We start from the raw sequence: 18,997 nt of genomic DNA, 5'->3' as shown, positions 1-18,997 counted from the left end.
AAGAATAGCGTTTATGCTTCATCATGTCTGTCAAGTTTGTGCTTCGACCACAGGCAGAATGGGTGGTGGGCGCCATATCGCGCTACTTTCTTGTGAAAGTATTGGAACCCATATAGTTAGGATCAAAGACCAAGAGGAAGCTTGAATATTTCATGTTCCCTTTATCGGTTAGGCCCCAAAGCACTTTTCGAAATTTTACGGTCTGATTGCTGAAGAAGAACGTATTTTAAGACGTGTCAGATACGCCTGAGCTCTTCAACAGCCTCATTGGCCTTCCCCGATTCCAAAACAGCACAAATTTGGAAACAGCAAACACATTCGAGCATACACCAACGACCTATCGACAACGAACTGGCCCTACGGACCCGACCTGCCTGTATAAAATCCTCCTCGCACAGGGAACCGGCAAACCAGCGTCACTTTTTACTCAAGCACCTTCTTCGATTGGGTGACTGCGTTAGTCCGGCTCGTTGTAAGTAAGGTCGTGATTGACATTACTCCTCGTTTGTGCGGTGGTGAGTATCCCCGCCTGTCAGGCGGGAGACCTCGGTTCGATTCCCGGATGGGCGAGTTTTGTGCAGATGTGACTGATCTCCTCTGTACAGCGAACATGCTTGGCGCAGCATCCATCCTCAACTCCAGATCGATGGTTTGTATACGCATGCAACGTGTATTCTCAGCGACATGGACATCAAACTATCTATATGTGAATGCCGTTGACGTCATACATATTATGCTTTTGCGCCTTTTGGTGTTCCTAAGGGAAAATATTCTACGTAATGTACCGTAGAATCTTTGACGGACGAACAAATTTTTTTCCCGCGACTAGCACAAGACCAAAGTGAGGCAGAGATGGCGCAACGTATTCAGTCATAAACAGGTCGCTCTACGTGCTCAAGAGCAACCATATGTGGTGAAAATATGTATGCATTCAAACACAATAATTTACAGTTTTTATTTTTAAGGGTGCGCATAGTACCTATAACGAATATCTTAGTTTCTTTGCGTGCGGAACTGTTGTCACGCCATTTGCAAATATTTCCAAAGGAGAGGTGTCGCGCTGCAAACACATCCAGCAAAGATTCTTTTTGGCACCACGTAGAATAGAGCATTCTTGGTGCGCCGCGAATACATTTCCAGTCTTGGTTGCATGATGTTCCATGGGTCGATGGCATATGCTCGGAATCATTCGCTGTTAGCGAATGCGTGCAGTTTTGGGACGGGGTATCGTCAATGCGGTTGTGAAAGAGTTCGGATGTGTCTGAAATGTTTTCTAAATGAATTTTCCTTTCGTGGGCAAAACACAATATTCCGAAAACTGCTTTGGAGCTTAACCGATTCAAAGCACATGGAATATAGAAATTTATTATTTGCCTTCGGTCCTAACAATCTGGGCTAAAATGCTTTCATAATGAAAGTACCGCAATATGGTGTTCACTGCCCATTCGGCCTGTATAAAGGCACATACTTGGCAGAAATGTTGCAAAATAAATATTAGTTTTTCGCAGAGTGGAAGTTATGTCACCGTGAGTCATTATACAATTAACACACAGAGCTTTCTTTGGCGACGCGTTGAGTACATATTTGTTGGAAGGAACGCATGGTTTCATGAGGCATTCGTGCTGCAGCAAAAAAACCCACCGACAAGAGTGCGACGGCATGACTTCAACTGCCAATGCTGCTCACATGCAATAGAAGTGCTACGCGATAAACGTTATGCCCCACGAAAATCATGCCTGCTATCATTTTTATCGCAAAACCTTATGTAGTCGTTACTAATGTGCGACGGCATTTCCGCTGCGAATGCTTCCACGCGTCATTGGTACATTACAACCAATACTTCAACTGCCATATCCGTCATCAGTTCTGCTTCAAAATGTTTACAATTTTGGCGTGTACGCGGCATTACTTCCAGTGCCAGTGCTTAGCCCTGGAGTGTGAAATGCGTGGACACCTAGCATGGCGATGCGAACAAGATGCAGAATAGGAGGGAGCCGCGCCTGAGCAGTACTGCATTCTTTGTTATGGTGCCGATACAAAAGATAGTGTATTCATTACATTGAGTTCGTTTTGCAGTAGAAGTAATATCGCATCAGTAAAATGAAGTAAAGTAGCGTATGGGTAAAGGCTGTATGCGATTTTGGAGTAGAAATAATGACGAGTGCATGCTTTCAAAGCATGCATTTTCTTGTGTAACACATAGGTGGTTTATAAGTATTTTTTCAGAAGATGTAATGTCGCGTAAGAGCAAATACCAGAGATGTCTTCAGTACAGGCAATGACACTCGAAGTTCACATCTGTTGGTAGCAGTTCTCGCCGTGCCACTGATATGACACCGGAGCAGAACGAGGGAGGTTTACGGTCCGCGTACGACCACAACCGGTGACCGCGTCTCTGGTAGCGACTGCTCAAAACCCTCCCCGTCGGGGAATCGAACCCCGGTCTCCCGCGTGACAGGCGGGGATACTCACCACTATACTAACGAGGAGTGGTGCACGCGCAGTCTTCCCTGCAACTGACCGGGCTGCCGTAGTCATTCAGCCAACGACGACGCTCCAGAAAAAGGTGATAAACTGGATATGCTTCGGTGCCATCCTTATTTGGAACCATCAACGTTAACATGCTCAACGGGCCTCAGCCAAAATCACACAGCAACAAACCTGTTTCACTTAACAGCAGAGGTTAAACAGCTCCCAAAGTGGGTTTGCCTTTCGCATCATGCAGACAGTACATTCACGATGAAAAACGCAGCCGCCTTTTCAACTAGTCATTGCCGGACGCTTGCAACATATACCACATAGTAAGGCGATTCAGGAGTACGTCAAGATGCAGATACGGCGAAGGCCAGGTTAGTTGGACATCACGGAGGGAAAGTATCTGGTGTTCGTACTCATATGACGCGAACGACCATAGTTTACAGAGCACCGTGGCATCACAAACGGCCGTTCCACCAGTAACGGACTGAAAGGCGGAACTCGCCAGACAGTCGAACACAACAGTAAAGTGTTCAACAACAAACGGGATATGCTTCAACAACAACAACCACGAATGTCATTCGAGCTTGCCGATTAATGTCACCTCTCAGCATATGTCGTTCAACTTAAGACACAGGCGCTCCAGAGAATTAGCTTTTCCTGCATTCATAAAACCCTCCCCGTCGGGGAATCGAACCCGGGTATCCCGCGTGACAGGCGGGGATACTCACCACTATACTAACGAGAAGCGGTAATATACCCAAACTTACTGACAACGAACAGGTATCATCTTTACACCGAATCCCTGAAAATGTGCGGCAGATATCTCGCCACGATAACAAATGAGCATATCCTTGCTTCCTTCGCCACGCTCCGTCAAACCTCTCTGTCAACTGTTGTCACACTCTGTCAAATGATTCATTGTCGCTCCAAATTTCTCCCTGCCCATCAGCTAGTCAGTCACTCACGTCACCGTGGTCTGACAGCTCTGACCTTGGCATTACTGCCCCGCCTCTCTACGGCAGTGGTTTGATAGCCCGATCCTCTTGCAGCGGTGCCCTGACAACCCTGGCCGCGTTGTATCATCAGCAACAACAGCACATTTCACACAGCGGTGTCTAAAGATTAGTCTGCGCCTTACACGCATCTGGGCGTACCCCTGAATTATGCTGTCATCATGCTATGCCGTATGCAATGTATCTTGGAGGCGTCCGGCAATGCTTGACTGAGCAGGCGCCGTGGTTTTACTATGGGAATAGAAGGTGTACGTAGTGTAAAAAGCAGTCTTGCCTTGGGATCTGTTTAACCTCTGCTGCTAGCCAAAGCAGTTTTATCGCTGTTTGATTTTGACTTGGTCCCATTGCGCATGGTGACATCAAGAGTTCCAAATAACGATGTCGCACGCGTCATCATTTTCCCCGTACCAGAAAGCTATAAGATCTCGCTCATTGGCTGTGTGGCTCAACCACTGACGGCATGGTCGCTTGGACGGGTACACCTTTCATAACATGGATTGAGAGCAGAGTGACTGTCTAAGTCCTTTCCTTGTTTAGTTGATAGAATGGTAGAATGCATCATAGCACCCTGCTTTGGGTCGCAGGCAACGGAAAGAAAATAATTGGGGCTTTGACGCGTACGTGGCTAAGTCCAATATCATCTGTTTCTTATCAGGACTCCATAATAACTGACGGCGGTAGCGGAATAATAATGATTATGTTACGTGATATCAGCTTATGAAGTGGTGAAACGTGTCGAAAAACTAGGTATTTCGAAAAATTGTGTAAAATGTTGTAACTGATGGAAGCCATACAAAATTTATCAGTTTTCACGCATCAGGTAAACGCAATTGTTCGAATTGTGTTCAAGAGGGTCATGCTGAACGACCCACAGCCTCTGTAACGAACACCAGCCCTATCTAGATGAACCGTGCACCTGCTCTGCATGTACATTCATCCGTTTCAGTCGCCGCGAGTCATTATTTTTTACAATGCTGGGTAGCTGTGAGAGCTCACTCATTGGCATGCATACATGCATGCACGTTGAGTTCCTACCAAAAGTGTAGACTCGTGCTTGGATATCGTGACTTAAACCCCACCGTTGTATATAGGTTTGATGCAACCACCATCGACAGAACATGGAACACTAGAATGCGAGCGTTGGCGCACCGAGCATTACAATACCATGCCGACCTTCAGTGCAGACATTTAAAGACTAAAGTCGGCTAGTGGCAGGTCGCCAACCAGATGTTTATCAACCTATGCATCGCCTATTTCTCGCGGAATGTTGATGAATCGCAAAATTACGAGGATGCATAATACACAATTATACTTGACTAGAAATTATGGCATGAGCGGGCTTGTTGTTGCTGGAGGGAGAGGAGCGCGCTGAGAGTCTTAAGATCCCCGACGCCAAATGAACATGTGACACTGCCTCCAAAATTCCCCAATCTGTGCGAAATGGACTCGTCCACACTGATCATGACGTCATAGGTTGAACCGAACAGCCAATGAGCGGTGTCGCTTAGCTTTGAAATACTGGAAAAATAGTGACGAATGCCGCACAACGGTTCGCGTTTGCTTTGAGCATGTAAAGGTAGAAAAGGTCTATTATCTGGCATGCCTATGCTTATGGTTAGGTCTGCACGTCTGCTGGGACGTGACGCTAATCGGCAAGGTACCGCAAGTTCGAATGACAGTCGTGATTAGTGCCGGTCTTCTATGATGGGCGACTATCTGGGGAGCCCTGCTTCTCAGTTCTTTACTGGTGGAACAGCCGTTCATCACGCCACGTTGCTCTGAAAACTCTTGTCGCTCGTGTTATATGAGTACCAACAACAGATATTTTCATCCCGTGATTTGAAGCTAACCTGGTCTTCACCTTGTGCGCATCTTGACGCACTCCTGAATCGCCTTACTATGTAGCATGCCTTGGAAGCGTCCAGCAATGACTAGTTGAAAAGGTAGCATCGTTTTCCATTGTGAATGTTCGGTGCACGTGGTGCGAAAAGCAAACTCGCTTTAAGATTTGTTTAACCTTTGCTGTTGAACGAAACACCTTTACTGCTGTTTGACTTTGGCTGAGGCTGAGGCTGAGGCTGGCTGAGGCCCATTGAGCATGATATGATTGATGGTTGCAAATGGGAATGGCACTGAAGCAAGTCCAGTTTGTCACATTGTCCTGGTGCGATGCCGTCGGTTGAGTGGCTACGGCAGCCCGGTCAATAATAAAAGTAGAGTTAAGTTGTTTTCCGGTAGAAGTAATGGCGCATGAAGCGGACATCTGACGGTAGGAGTCTTTTGCCGCGGCACTGATGTGACACCGGAGCAGACTAAGAGAGGTTTACGGTCCGCGTACGATCGTGACCGGGACCGCATCTCGGGAAGCGACTGCTCAAAACCCTCCCCGTCGGGGAATCGAACCCCGGTCTCCCGCGTGACAGGCGGGGATACTCACCACTATACTAACGAGGAGTGGTACAACCTAACCTTCCCTCCAACTGACCAGGCTGCCGTAATCACTCAACAAACGACAACGCACCAGGAAAATGTGACAAACTAGGTATGCTTCGGTGCGATCCTTATTTGGAACCATCAACGTCAACATGCTCAATGGGCCTCAGCCAAAATCAAACAGCAACAAAGCTGTTCCGTTCAACAGCAGAGTTTAAACAACTCTTACGGCGAGTTTGCTTTCCGCAACACGTGAACCGTACATTCACGATGGAAAACGCCGCTGGCTTTTCAACTAGTCATTGCCGGGCGCTTCCACGGCATGCCACATGGTGAGGCAGTTCAGGAGTACGTCAAGATGCAGACACGGCGAAGCCCAGGGTGGTTAGAGTGGAAATATCTGGTGTTGGTTCTCATATAACGCAAGTGGCCATAGTTTTCAGAGCACCGTGGCATGATGAACGGCTGTTCCACCAATAACGGACAGAAAGGCGGAACTCACCAGACAGCCGGATGCGACAGTAGAGCTGGATTGATCTCGAATGTCATCCGAGCTTGCCTCGCTTTGCCGATTAACGTTGCCTCTCAGCATATGTCACTCAACCAAAGGCATACGCACCCCAGAGAAGGAACCTTTTCTTCCTTCACAAAACCCTCCCCGTCGGGGAATCGAACCCCTGTCTCCCGCGTGACAGGCGGGGACACTCAACACTATACTAACGAGGAGCGATATCGCTGCTAACCTTACCAACAACGATCAGGTTTTCTATATCCGAGTTTAACATCTTAACACCGAGTCCCTGAAATTGTGCGACAGAAATCTCACCACCACTTAAAATGATGTTATCGTTGCTTCTCCCACCTCACTCCGTCAGACCTCCCTGTCAACTCTTGCCACTTTCTCAAACGGATCGATGTCGCTCCACATTTTTCCCTGCCCATCAGCTAGTCAGTCACTCACGTCACCGTGGTCTGACAGCCCTGATCTTCGCATTGCCTGTCATTGCTAAACTGTTACTGTTACTTAACTGTAGCTGTTTTAAAAGCCCGGTGTTCTCACCGCGGTGCTCTAATAACCCTGGTTGCATTATATGAGCAGCAGCAGCAGCACATTTCATTCTGCGGTGTATTTTGCAGGTGTCCGGGGACGCTTGATTGAACAGGCGCTGCCGTTTTACATTGGGAATGAAAGGTTTGCGTGATGAGTATAGCAGCCTTGCCTTGGGGGCTGTTTATCTTCTGGGGGGCGACCAAAACAGTTTCATCGCCGTTTGATTTCGGCTTGGTGTCATTGCGCGTGATAACATCAATGGTTTCAAATTAGGATGTCGTACGCGTCATCATTCTTTTCCAGACTAGGAAGCTGTAAGAAGAGCATGTCTATTAGCTGTGCTGCTCAACAGCTGACGGCATGATCGTTTGGACGAGTCCACTGCGCACGTTGGGGGAATTTTGGAGGCGGTGTCCCTTCCGGTTTTCGGCCCTTAAACGTCTCTTGTCATCGGCGGAGAGCCACCGACGGCGTTGTCATTTGGCGCGGAGATCTAACGCTCTAAGCGTGCTTGGCCTCAAACAATAACAAGCTCACTCATGCCATGATTTTTAATCAAATACCCTTGAGACTTATGTGCCTTCGTAATTTTGCGCTTTATCGACATTTCCGGTAAAAAAAAACGGTGACACAGAGGTTACCTGGTTGGTGACCTGACAATATCCGAGCTTTAAAGTTGAAATGTAAAAAAACGAAAATCCGGGAGGATATTGAGGTCAGCGGTGCACCAACGCCCGCCGTTTTAATATGTACATGTTTATGTCGAGGGGATAGCATGTACCCCACCTCGAATGGCGCGACTGAAGGGGAATGTTCCAAGTTTGAAGATATTGAAGTAAGCATCAGCTATGATGAAATAAGTTAACCTGTAACAATTGGCATATTTTTAGGCGCAGAAGACTAATCTAGACAACACAATTTCTCCATTTCCTAAAGATGCTCCTCAATTCGTCATGTTTGGTTCAATCATCGTAATTTCCATAGCATCGATTGAGAGCCAACTGACGGCAAGTGCCCTTTCCAGTTTTTGTAGTTGGTAGGGCACTGCACCGCATCATAAACCCTAGTTTGAATCCCAGAAATGGTCAGAAAACAATTCGGGCTGTGACGCATACATGGTTAATTCAAACGTCATCCACATCCTATCAGAACTCCATAACACATGACGGCAGAAGTATGGTTAACTGGAGGGAAACCTTGTGTAGGTACCAAGCGAAGGCAATTGTCCGAATTGTATTCAAGAGCGTCGTGATAAGAAAAACAGCTACAAAGCACCCTGACGAGGAGGATGGGTCTAAAGTCCTGCGCATGGCTCTGGCCGCGCACACACGGAGAAGCTCATCTCGAGAACGCTGCGTAAATCGCCAACTTGTCCACAGAGAAGCATAAACGGATCTCACTTGACCCACAGACCCTGTCCCATAGGCTACAGGCCTTTTGACCAGCACCAGCCCTATCTAGGCGAGCCGTGCACCTGCCCTGCATGTGCATCTATCTGCCTGCAGTCGCCGCAAGCGTCATTGTTGTTTCCAGTACTAGGTAGCTGTGAGAGATCACTCATTGGCGTGCATACATGCATGCATGTAAATTGGCGCAACGAGCGCTGGAATTCCCTGCCGGGCTTTCACTGCAAACATTGAAGAATTAAAGGTCGGGCACTGCTAGATTGCCAACCAGATATCTATCAACCTATGCATCACCTGTTTTCCGTGAAATTGTGATGTTTTGAAAAATTATGAGATCATATGTTACTCGAGGGTACTCGAATAAAAATGGTGGTATGAGCGGGCTTGTTTATGCTGGAGGCAGGGTTCGCTGAGAGTTTTAAGACCCCTGACGCCAAATGAAAATGCCGTGAATAGCTCCCTGCCGGAGAAGAGAGACAAGGGCCGAAAGACTGAGACACCGCCTTCAACACTCCCTCATGTGTGCGAAATGGACTCGTCCATACCGATCATGACGCCAGAGGTTGAGCCGTACAGCCAATGAGCGAGCTCTCCTAGCTTCGTAATACTGGGAAAATAATGAGCGTGCCGCACAACGTTTTGCGTTGTCCTCGAGCATCGTCCTTGTTTCAGTGACTATGGCAGTTCGGTCGATTGTGTGTATGGTTGGCATGGACCATTGCTCGCGAGTTGAGTGGTGAGTATCCCCGCATGTCACGCGTGAGACCGGGGTTCAGTTCCCTGACGGGTGGGGGCTTGCAAAGGAAGGACAGGCTTAACTTTCCAATGTAGATGTACATCGTAGCGTTCATCCTCATTTCGAGATCGATGGCTTGCGTGGGGCTTCAAATCCCGACCGTGTTGAGCTCCTGCGGTCGTTGGTGTACGTTCAGAACTAGTCGGCGTTGCGAATTCGTGCTGTTTTGGGATGAGTAAGCCGTCCACGAGGTTGTGAAATTGTTCGGGCGTATCAAATTATGTTGGAGTTTGTTTTTTCTAGAGCGAAAAAAATCCGAATCTAAAAATCTCCTTTGAAGCCCTCCCCCTCCCCCCCCCCCCTCCCAATTCGGAATCCATGCAATATTTACCATCATGTTTTGTCTGCAACCTATTGCAAAACGCGCTCAAATTTTTTCCGTTTTGTGAGGAATGCCGTTTTGTGTAAAACGTCCGTTTTGTTAGAGATTGAGTGCAAAGCGCAAAGGCAGACATCTAATGCATTCTGCATTGGTTGAGCCTAAAAGCAGATTGTTCGCCCGTTCATCATCAGCTGGTTCAATGTGAAAAGAACTCAGACACATTTGCGGCACGCCCATTCACAACACCGATGACTTCTAACCGTACACCAGCAACCATAAGAGCTCGATACAGCCCGGGCTAGAAGCCATACACAACTCATCTACCTCGAAATAGGAATGGACGCAACGACGAACATACACATTGAACAGAGGAAAAACGACCTTTATGAACGATATTAAAACGGTCTTTATAAAGTCCAACCCACCGGGAAATCGTACCCCCGTATCCTGTCTGATAGGCGGGGATGCTCACCACAGATCACCTCTGTGTCAACAGTCCTTCCTCTGAAAAGCCTCCCTGTCGGGGAATCGAACCCCGATCTCCCGCGTGACAGGCGGGGATACTCACCACAGAGGTGAAACAGTCCTCCCTCTACAAAAGCCTCCCCGTCGGGGAATCGAACCCCGGTCTCCCGCGTGACAGGCGGGGATACTCACCACAGAGGTGAAACAGTCCTCCCTCTACAAAAGCCTTCCCGTCGGGGAATCGAACCCCGGTCTCCCGCGTGACAGGCGGGGATACTCACCACAGAGGTGAAACAGTCCTCCCTCTACAAAAGTCTCCCCGTCGGGGAATCGAACCCCGGTCTCCCGCGTGACAGGCGGGGATACTCACCACTATACTAACGAGGAGCGATCCGCGGTGAATCATACCTACAATCAGCCGGACTATAGTACCGTGTCGTGGTCGTGGGGCACCTTTATTTGGAACCACCGATGTTACCACGTGCAATGGGACCAGATCAAAATCAATCAGCGATAAAACTGCTTCGGTTAACAGCAGAGGCTAAACAGCTCCCCAGACAAGACTGCTCTTCGCACCACGGAGGCCACTCATTGCCATTGCAAAACAACAGCGCACTTTCGATCAGTCGCTGCCGAACGCTTGAAACAGACACAGGCAGTATAATCCTGGTACACGCCCAGGTATGTGTATGGCGCAGACCTGTCTTACGCCACAGGGTGAAATGTGCCGTCATTGCTGCTGCTCATATAATGCGGCCAGGGTTTATGGGCACCGCGGTGAGAGGATCGGGCCAGCAAACCAGTGACGAAGGACTGAAAGGTGCGGCAGTGAAGCCAAGGCCAGGGCTGTCAGAGCACGGTGACGCGAGTGACTGACTAGCTGATGGGCAGGGTAAAATTTGGAGCGACATCGCAGCATTTGACAAGGTGTGACAAGACATTGAGTTATATCAACAGGTGCCGCTTGAAAACATTACATTGCCGGTGTCGAAACATGTCTCGCACAAGAAGCCATAACAATGGATTTTTATAACCGTGTAGCCCACATGAAGCTGTCCTACCTACAAAGTAACACTCTTAGCTTAAGAAATTGAAAGTCATATCCATAACTTAATGAATTCAAATTATATCCAAATTCATATCCATGATTCAACAAAAAACTCAAAGACAAAAATTCAGCGTGCGCGGCTGCGTTCTACGGCCAAGGCCAGGGTGAAAGCTGATACTGACTGGTGTGATGGTGGTGTGATGCAGCCGTGGGTTAGCATGAATTATTACGTCACGGGATCCTTACCAAATCCGTGTTCTTTTGCATGACATTCACAGCCCGGATGCCCGGACGAAACCAAACTGGAACAGACGCGACCATAAAGTGAGATGGAATGCATCGGACCTATTTTCAATTAGAACTTTTCAAGCAGGTCTTTCAAGCCAGTTTAGGATGTAAGACATTAACTCATTTTCAAGCATATACATAGATATTTACGAAAAATTTAGTGTCACCTAACGATTCGAGTGAGGCGAGCAGCAAAAAATATGATCACATACGGGTTTCTCCGAACATTTTTAGTAGATGGGTTGACGTTTTAATTGAAAAGACTACGGCGGGATTTCACTGAAGTCTAAATCTGTACAGGATCAACAACAGGGTTGTTGAAGGGAATCTTTGGATATAACGGGAGCAACATAGTAAGAGTACATCGACGTGGGGTGATTTGAAACCATGGCAGGGTTAGATTGGTGGATCTTCTTTTCTGCAGGAGGGTAAAATGCAATGGAAGGTGTCGCTTAATAAAACTGTCAGCAATTCCACGCTCAGCGTTCCTTCAACAACAAAATATATGTGTAGACAAGTACGCTGCCTGTCGAATCGATATGGTCACACCCAATTCTGACCGAGTTGTGGCCATGCCCAATGTCTCCCGAAATTCCTCGGTGGTAAAACAAAATGGGTATGAGGGAGTTTACTTGGTGCTCCTCGCTGACGAGGTTTGGTGAGGAATAGTTGCACGGTCTGGTGCACGCGAACTGGCAGTGGTAGTAAGTGGCAGAAGCCAGCAACAAAACCCGAGTGCGTTGGGTTTTGTTAGGAACACTCATGTTTAAGTCATGCTATATAGCTTCCAGTTATTTAAAAACTCCTGGCCCTGTCGCCATAATTTTGTGTCTTTTAAAAAATTTAGGAGGTGCTTACAAACTATGTCAAAACACTGAGTTGACACATGTTGTGACACACACAGTGAAACATGTTGAGTTAAAGCGCAGGTGTTACAAATACAAGTCTTCCAGGGTGCAAACGGCTGTTGGCTACTTTTCGTGCGTACAAAGGTGACAGCATATAAACTGGCATGTCGACATCTGCACCAATGCCATTCATGAGCCGTAGTTTCATGGGTTTCACTCATGGGTTACCCTTCCAGTTATGATTAACGCCAAGAGTAACTGCTGCCATCAGTGTAAATGAAATGGGTAAACCTCCATGACGGGAGTAACGTAGATGGGCAGCACCTGAGAGTAGGTTCTTGACTTCTGGTGGAGGCGTAACTACACCCATGACAAGAGAGTTCACAGCGTTTGTGTGTCACTCTTTACAGAACCTGCAGCTGACAGGTTTAGCCGCCAGCGCAGGGTAAATAAGCTTTCAGTGCGTGTGCAAGACGAGAACATCAGGTTGTGCGTGGCTTTCCTGGGCTTGCTCATATTACGTGGGACGCCGCTTCTGACGCACTTCAGGATGTGCGGGAAGAGTAACGATCGCGGTCTCAGTAACTCATGAAACGTATTCTCAAAGCGCCCGCTTCGTCCAGGAATCACTCCCACAGCGCACAAAATGGCGACCTAAAACAGGACCACGCGGTTTCGCGCGGTAAACTTACACGTGAGCCAGGGATAGGCTTAAGATAACGCGAAAGATCGAGTGACTATGTGTAATGGCGCATTGTTGCCTGCTCTCATCCACATGTGGCTGGGAGGCAGATACTCTTCCGAGAGGAGAGCACCAATGGCGTGCTCGCGGTCCTGGAGTAGCGTAGTAGTGAAACGGCTTCACTGAAAGAAACAAGCGCCTCACTCCACAAAATTTACGAATCTGAGTAGTATATACAATTTAATCCCGAGAAGATCCATTACCATTATTTAATAACCGTGACTGAGTAGTAAACTATCAATGAAAATTATTCGCCGGCTAGTATGTAAAAATGCATTACTCATCAGAGATGAGTTATTCTGCAGATATAGGGGTAAATCTGCTTGCAGTGCGGGAGACCGGGGGTCCGATTCCTCAACGGAAAGGGTTTCGTAAAGAAAGGTTAAAAGGTCTCCTCTGTCCAGTGTGTACGCTCGGCGTGAAGTCCATACTCAACTCGAGGTCGATGGTTTGTTAAAGCAGTCTGGGGTGTATTCGCACTGACCCGGACGGCAAAGATTCTGTCTAAATATATCGTCAACGTCATACAACCGATACCGTTTGCGCCCATTGGTGTTCATAGCGAGAACGATTTTATGTGATGTCCCGTAGAATGTTTGCCGGGTGCGCATAATTTTTGTCCGCCACAAGGGCTAGATCGGAGTGAGGAAATGAGAGATGGCGCAATATACTCAGCCATTAACAGGTCACTCTACGTGTTCAAGAGCAGCCACGGATGATCAACATGCGTATGTGCATGCAAACACCATAATTTGCAGCTTCCATTGTGAGGAGCACGCACAATACTTGTAAAGAACATCTTAGTTTCTTTGCATGCGCAATTGCTGTCACGAAAGTTGCAAAGATTTACAAAGGAAAGGTGTCGCGCTGCAAACACATCGGACAAAGGTTCTACATGACACCACGTAGAATAGAACAGTCTTGGTGCGCTGCGAATACATTACCAGTCTTGGTTGCATGGAGTTCCATAGGTCGATGGTATGTGTTCGGACGCATTCGCTGTTTGCAAATTCACGCAGTTTTGGGATGGGGGAACATCAATGAGGTTGTGGAAGAGCTCGAACGTGTCCGAGAAGTTTCCGAGTTCGTTTTTCCTTCAACGAGCAGAAGCTAAGATTTCAAAAGCTGCTTTAGAGCCTAACCCATTACGAGCACTTGAAATATTAAAGCGTAGGCTTGGCTTTCAATCCTAACAATGTGGCCTAACATTCCCTCATGATGAAAGTAGCGCCATATGTATGGTGCCCAATTCCCATTCAGGCTGTTTTAGGGGGGATGGTTCACGTTTGAAGGTCCTGAAGCAAACGTCTGTTATGATGGAAAAAGCTCACTTATAACTACTGGTATACTTTTAAAAAGAAAAGACTGCTCTAGACAACACGGTTTCTCTGTTCACGAAAAATGCCACTCGACACGTCATTGATGAGACAGAAGTAATAGCCTGACTCCTCGGAGAAAAAATCAGGAGAATGGAGATATTTACCCGGTCTTTCTCCGAGGAATAAGGTTATTACTACTGTTTTATTTATGCGAGTAACCTTTATCGCGAATGCACTTAACAACTTTCGACATGTTATTGTTTGACTACGTCATCGTGCCTTCCACAACATTGCTTGAGAATCCATTGACAGCCGTTATATCTGGAAATCGTGCTCACGAACGCTAGGTATGAGCGACTCGACCAGCATATTTTTCTCGGCCGTCATCGCTGCATGGCGTGTGAAATGGCAGGATTTGAATGGGTTAGTATGACGTCATGAATGCCAACCTAACATTACAATACTTTCCCGGAAATACGTTCCCCATTTTCGTGAGCGTGTAGCTCAGAAACTAAAGAGCTTTAGCTCTTAAGAATGGCAGGGTTGTGAGCTGAACCAAAAGGTCTACAAGATGGCTATTCCACTTCAAAACCACATATACATGCGGAACACTCCCTTTAAGGTAAAACCTTTGGAGAAGTATTGCAGCATCAATGTTATTTTTTTCGGCAGGATGAAAATCATTGCGATCGCAAGCCATCATGAAATTGACACTCAGAGCATTTGAATGAACAAAGCATAACTAATGAAATTGACACGCGTCATTACTTTTAAAACAAAATCGTATGCAGTCATTACTTATATACGGTCGTTATTTCTAGCGTAAATGCTTGTAACGGCATTATTGCTACACGACAAAAATATTGTTTGTAAAAATCTATCCGTCACGATTTCTACTGCAAAACGTATGCAACCTCTACGCGAACGGAACATTGATTCAAGTGGTATTACCCAGCCGCGGAGCGTAAGATGCATGGACGCCTAGCAGGGGTGTAGAAGCAATTTGCATGATATGAGTCGATAATAATCGGGGAGCCGCTCCTGGATAATTCTGCATTTAAAAGTTTGTGGTGCAGATGCACAAAAATGCTGTGTTTATTACGTTAAGTTACTTTTGATAAGATATTGTCCCTGGCGTTTAAGTAAAGGCTGTAGTTTGGTAGCAGAATCTCAATAACGAGCAAAAGTTTTGAAGTTCTGTCATGTGAAGACACTAAAGCCTTATACGAGTCATCGGTCAGGGGCTCACTCTATCCCATCTATGGTAGTAAGCAGTCTCACATTCGGAGCAAACCTCGTTTTATGAATTTGGGGGCAGGTTTGGCCGCTTTTCCTGCTTACTCTTAAACGTGTTAATGTCATTATTGGTAGCAACGCTAGTGTACCAACACCATGGAGTGGGCTGTTTTTTTCGCCCATCCGAGTGCTCCCCCCGTTTGTGTGTGTGTGTGTGCGTGTGGTGTGTGTGTGTGTGTGTGTGTGGTGTGTGTGTGTGTGTGTGTGTGTGTGTGTGGGTGTGTGTGTGTGTGTGTGTGTGTGTGTGTGTGTGTGTGTGTGTGTGTGTGTGTGTGTGTGTGTGTGTGTGTGTGTGTGTGTGTGTGTGTGTGTGTGTGTGTGTGTGTGTGTGTGTGTGTGTGTGTGTGTGTGTGTGTGTGTGTGTGTGTGTGTTGTTTTGGTTGAGGCTTGACCGGGGAGCAAAATTACTGACGGACAAAATTTCCGTAAAAGTAATATCACTTACAGTTAAAGAACATATCAGTTTTTGTGGCAATAATCACAACTGGGTACAGTTTTACGTATAAGCTTTGTCATTTACCATTAGTGTCACATATCACTCTTTCCAGAGAAGGTAATCAGACAGCAGTAAGTGAGACGTTGTCGGGGAGTCGACCAAAGAAATGGAATAGCACAAGTGTGTAGTACCGTCAGGTGATATCACTAGACCAGAGCAATCGAACGCACACAGTCACACTTCTTGCGCTCAATTATAAGCCCTTTTACACGGGCCTTTATCATATCATGGTATCACGCTACAGGCAGCCCGGCAGCACTGGTTTCTCGGACGTTTTCTGGCCATCAGCCAGTCAAGCCATCTGCGGACGGTAAAACCAGAGAAGGTGAAGAGCAGGCACATCAGACCGCAGTGTGACGGACGTCATCGGCGTCGACCCACGGTGAAGCGAGTGTGCAGAGTTAAGCCTGCCAACGTTGTCAGGTCTCAGCGATGGGAAAAGTGAGAGCTCCGACCCCGGAATAAAGTACGAATGGTGGTTGGAGGGCGGCTCGCTTAAGTAGAAGCGACTAGTCAAGACGTTCGGCCAAAATAATATAGAACACCTAACCACGCTTCTGGGTCGGGCCTTCCCAAACGGCAGCGGCTGGTGCATCGCATTGGGTCATGGTTCTAGGCTATGAGCTAGTCAGTCACTCACGTCGCCGTGGTCTGACGGCTCTGACCTTGGCATCGCTGCCCCACCTGTCAGTCTCACATCAGTGGTGGGACAGCCACACCCTCGCCTCGACTGTTTCTAGGCACGTGGCGTACGTTTGGATTATGCCCGGCCATGTGGTATATGCTGCGAACGTCAACCAAAGACTGATCGAAATGACGTTCTTCAATGGGAATAAACGTCCCACGTTGTGCGAAAAGCAGCCTCGCTTTGGGAGCTGCTTAATGTCTGCTACTTAGCACGGCAATGTGAATGGTGCTAGACAAGGGTGTGATATAAGTGTGTCCACTGAGTCACATTTGCCTCCAACGGAGTATAGCTATTGGTTTAAGGAGTGCGGCAAGGCGTTTACTTGTCTGTTTATTGTAAGACGTTTGTTTATAGCATTGAGGACAGGTTATACCCGTCCTCACTTCTCGTTAGTATAGTGGTGAGTATCCCCGCCTGTCACGCGGGAGACCGGGGTTCGATTCCCCGACGGGGAGTGTTTTGAGCATTTGCATCCAGAGATTAAAAGATTGGTTCAGCACTGGGTTGCCAGCGGACGCCATAGCTCCATTGGGTCACTTTTCATCTTTGACCTTGACATCGGTCATCACGTTGAAGCATCATCAGCGAATTGACTGTACTAAATCGACCGGTGGGTATACGATTAGCATCTATCCCGTGCCTTTTGAGCACAAGATGGTATTTTCACGAATTTGAATGGAATGGGGCCAACGCATTTTGCAGCCTATTTTTTACCATGCATGACATTATTAAGTTACTAGAATTCCAAGGCCTGACAAAAATCATGTGTTCAGTTTCGCTTACAACACGTAGCGTCGCAATCCCAAGAATGCTCTCGGTGTATGGGATTTTCTGAAAACCATTTCCACAAAGTAACCTACCCGTTCAATGCCACATATATTCATTTGATGGCGCTGTAAAGAGTATTCGTGTGCCGCGCTAGGAACCGGGTCAGAGGTCCGCAGTCTCTTGCTTGAACCGGTCTCCTGTTGGAAGCCGCCAAAGCCGCATCGTGCACATGTTTTGCGAGCTATCCGGGCGCATCTGAAAGCACCATTTACATAAGCACTTTAATCCGGCTTGGTATAACTTACCAGCGTAGATACCACAGTGAAGACCCATGCAGAGAGGTCGCCCGGGTTAACTCGCTCGCTCGCGTCCGTTGACACTAACGCCCAAAATGGCACCACTTTCCATCTGGTACCGGTGGGCTGAGATTCCAGCACTGAAGTCCGCGAGTAAGCAGCAGGCTGGCGCCTCCGCCCTCGTGTGTTGGAAGGACCGTGCGTCAATTTGCCGTCGTTTTGCGCACAGCCCTGCAATCTCCTCCGTGGCTGGCGCCGTGTGCGGCGACGCGCTCCTCGTTAGTATGGTGGTGGGTATCCCCGCCTGTCACGCGGGAGGCCGGGGTTCGGCTCCCCAACGGGAAGGATTTTATTCAGAAGACGAGTGTGTCGCCCCGCAAGACAAGGTAGGCAATTCGCACCCAGGCTTGGAACCCGTGTCAACGGGAACGTGTACGTCCCCGTCGGTTCATAACAATTCTTTCTACACCATGACCACAGCTGGTTGGTGGTTTTCATTGTGTAAAGTACACTCTTCGCATAACTTCCAGCATGCTTCCAGAAAACTTGCTGAAACACAATGCAGGGAGGTCGACGGCGCGATCGAGCTCGTCTAGTGGCGGAACTGTCGATGCGACCGCTTAATGCCCTCTCCGTCGGGGAATCGAACCCCGGTCTCCCACGTGGCAGGCGGGGATGCTCACCATTATACTAACAAGGATCGGAAAACTTTCCAATACTTACCTCACAACAAGCCGGAGTTCCGCAATCACTCGACGAATGAAAATGATCAAGGAAGCTGACAAACTGGACATGCTCTGGACATGGTCTAGCGGAGGGGCGAGACAGATGCCGGTTCGCTGTGCAGGGAAGATTTTGCACAGGTAAAACGGGTTTGAACGGGTAGACCAGGTGAAGTGATCCCCGAAAGGGGTAGATGGGGGTGAGTGATCCAGGTGCTATTTCTAAATAAATCTCCTGAACATGTACGAAAGAAATGCTGTCTGGCGTCTGCTGTTGACCACAGCAGTTTTGTTGCTGTTTGACTTTGGCTTGGGCCCCTTGAGAGATGTAAGATTAATGACACCAAAGAAGGATGCCGCACATCGTGTCACGTTTCTTTCGAGCATAGTCATTGTTTCTGCGGCTATAGCAATGCGGTCGATTGAGGGTATGACAAAGCATATGTTACTCCTCGTTAGTATAGTGGTGAGTATCCCCGCCTGTCACGCGGGAGACCGGGGTTCGATTCCCCGACGGGGAGG

At 47.7% G+C, this 18,997-nt stretch overlaps 1 protein-coding gene and 5 non-coding genes across 6 annotated transcripts in view; 3 read left to right on the top strand and 3 right to left on the bottom strand.

The window, feature by feature from the left end:
- Nucleotides 1-2,417: 2,417 nt before the first annotated feature.
- TRNAD-GUC (transfer RNA aspartic acid (anticodon GUC)) lies at nt 2,418-2,489 on the bottom strand. Its single transcript has one exon. It is a non-coding gene; the product is annotated as a tRNA-Asp (tRNA).
- Nucleotides 2,490-5,873: 3,384 nt separating this feature from the next.
- TRNAD-GUC (transfer RNA aspartic acid (anticodon GUC)) lies at nt 5,874-5,945 on the bottom strand. Its single transcript has one exon. It is a non-coding gene; the product is annotated as a tRNA-Asp (tRNA).
- A 4,334-nt stretch (nt 5,946-10,279) lies between these two features.
- Nucleotides 10,280-10,351, bottom strand: TRNAD-GUC (transfer RNA aspartic acid (anticodon GUC)). Its single transcript has one exon. It is a non-coding gene; the product is annotated as a tRNA-Asp (tRNA).
- A 6,721-nt stretch (nt 10,352-17,072) lies between these two features.
- TRNAD-GUC (transfer RNA aspartic acid (anticodon GUC)) lies at nt 17,073-17,144 on the top strand. Its single transcript has one exon. It is a non-coding gene; the product is annotated as a tRNA-Asp (tRNA).
- A 704-nt stretch (nt 17,145-17,848) lies between these two features.
- Nucleotides 17,849-18,997, top strand: part of LOC119094404 (kelch domain-containing protein 2) — a 101,036-nt gene continuing 99,887 nt past the window's right edge. The window contains exon 1 of the mRNA XM_037217464.1: nt 17,849-17,874. Coding sequence (XP_037073359.1) covers nt 17,849-17,874 — 26 coding nt within the window. The remainder of the gene's footprint in view (nt 17,875-18,997) is intronic.
- On the top strand, nt 18,925-18,996 carry TRNAD-GUC (transfer RNA aspartic acid (anticodon GUC)). Its single transcript has one exon. It is a non-coding gene; the product is annotated as a tRNA-Asp (tRNA).

This window comes from Pollicipes pollicipes, unplaced genomic scaffold, assembly GCF_011947565.3.
Source record: "Pollicipes pollicipes isolate AB1234 unplaced genomic scaffold, Ppol_2.1 Scaffold_4002;HRSCAF=4701_pilon_pilon_pilon, whole genome shotgun sequence".
In the NCBI taxonomy this organism is placed as follows: domain Eukaryota; kingdom Metazoa; phylum Arthropoda; class Thecostraca; order Pollicipedomorpha; family Pollicipedidae; genus Pollicipes; species Pollicipes pollicipes.
This window is presented reverse-complemented; position numbering and strand designations above follow the sequence as displayed.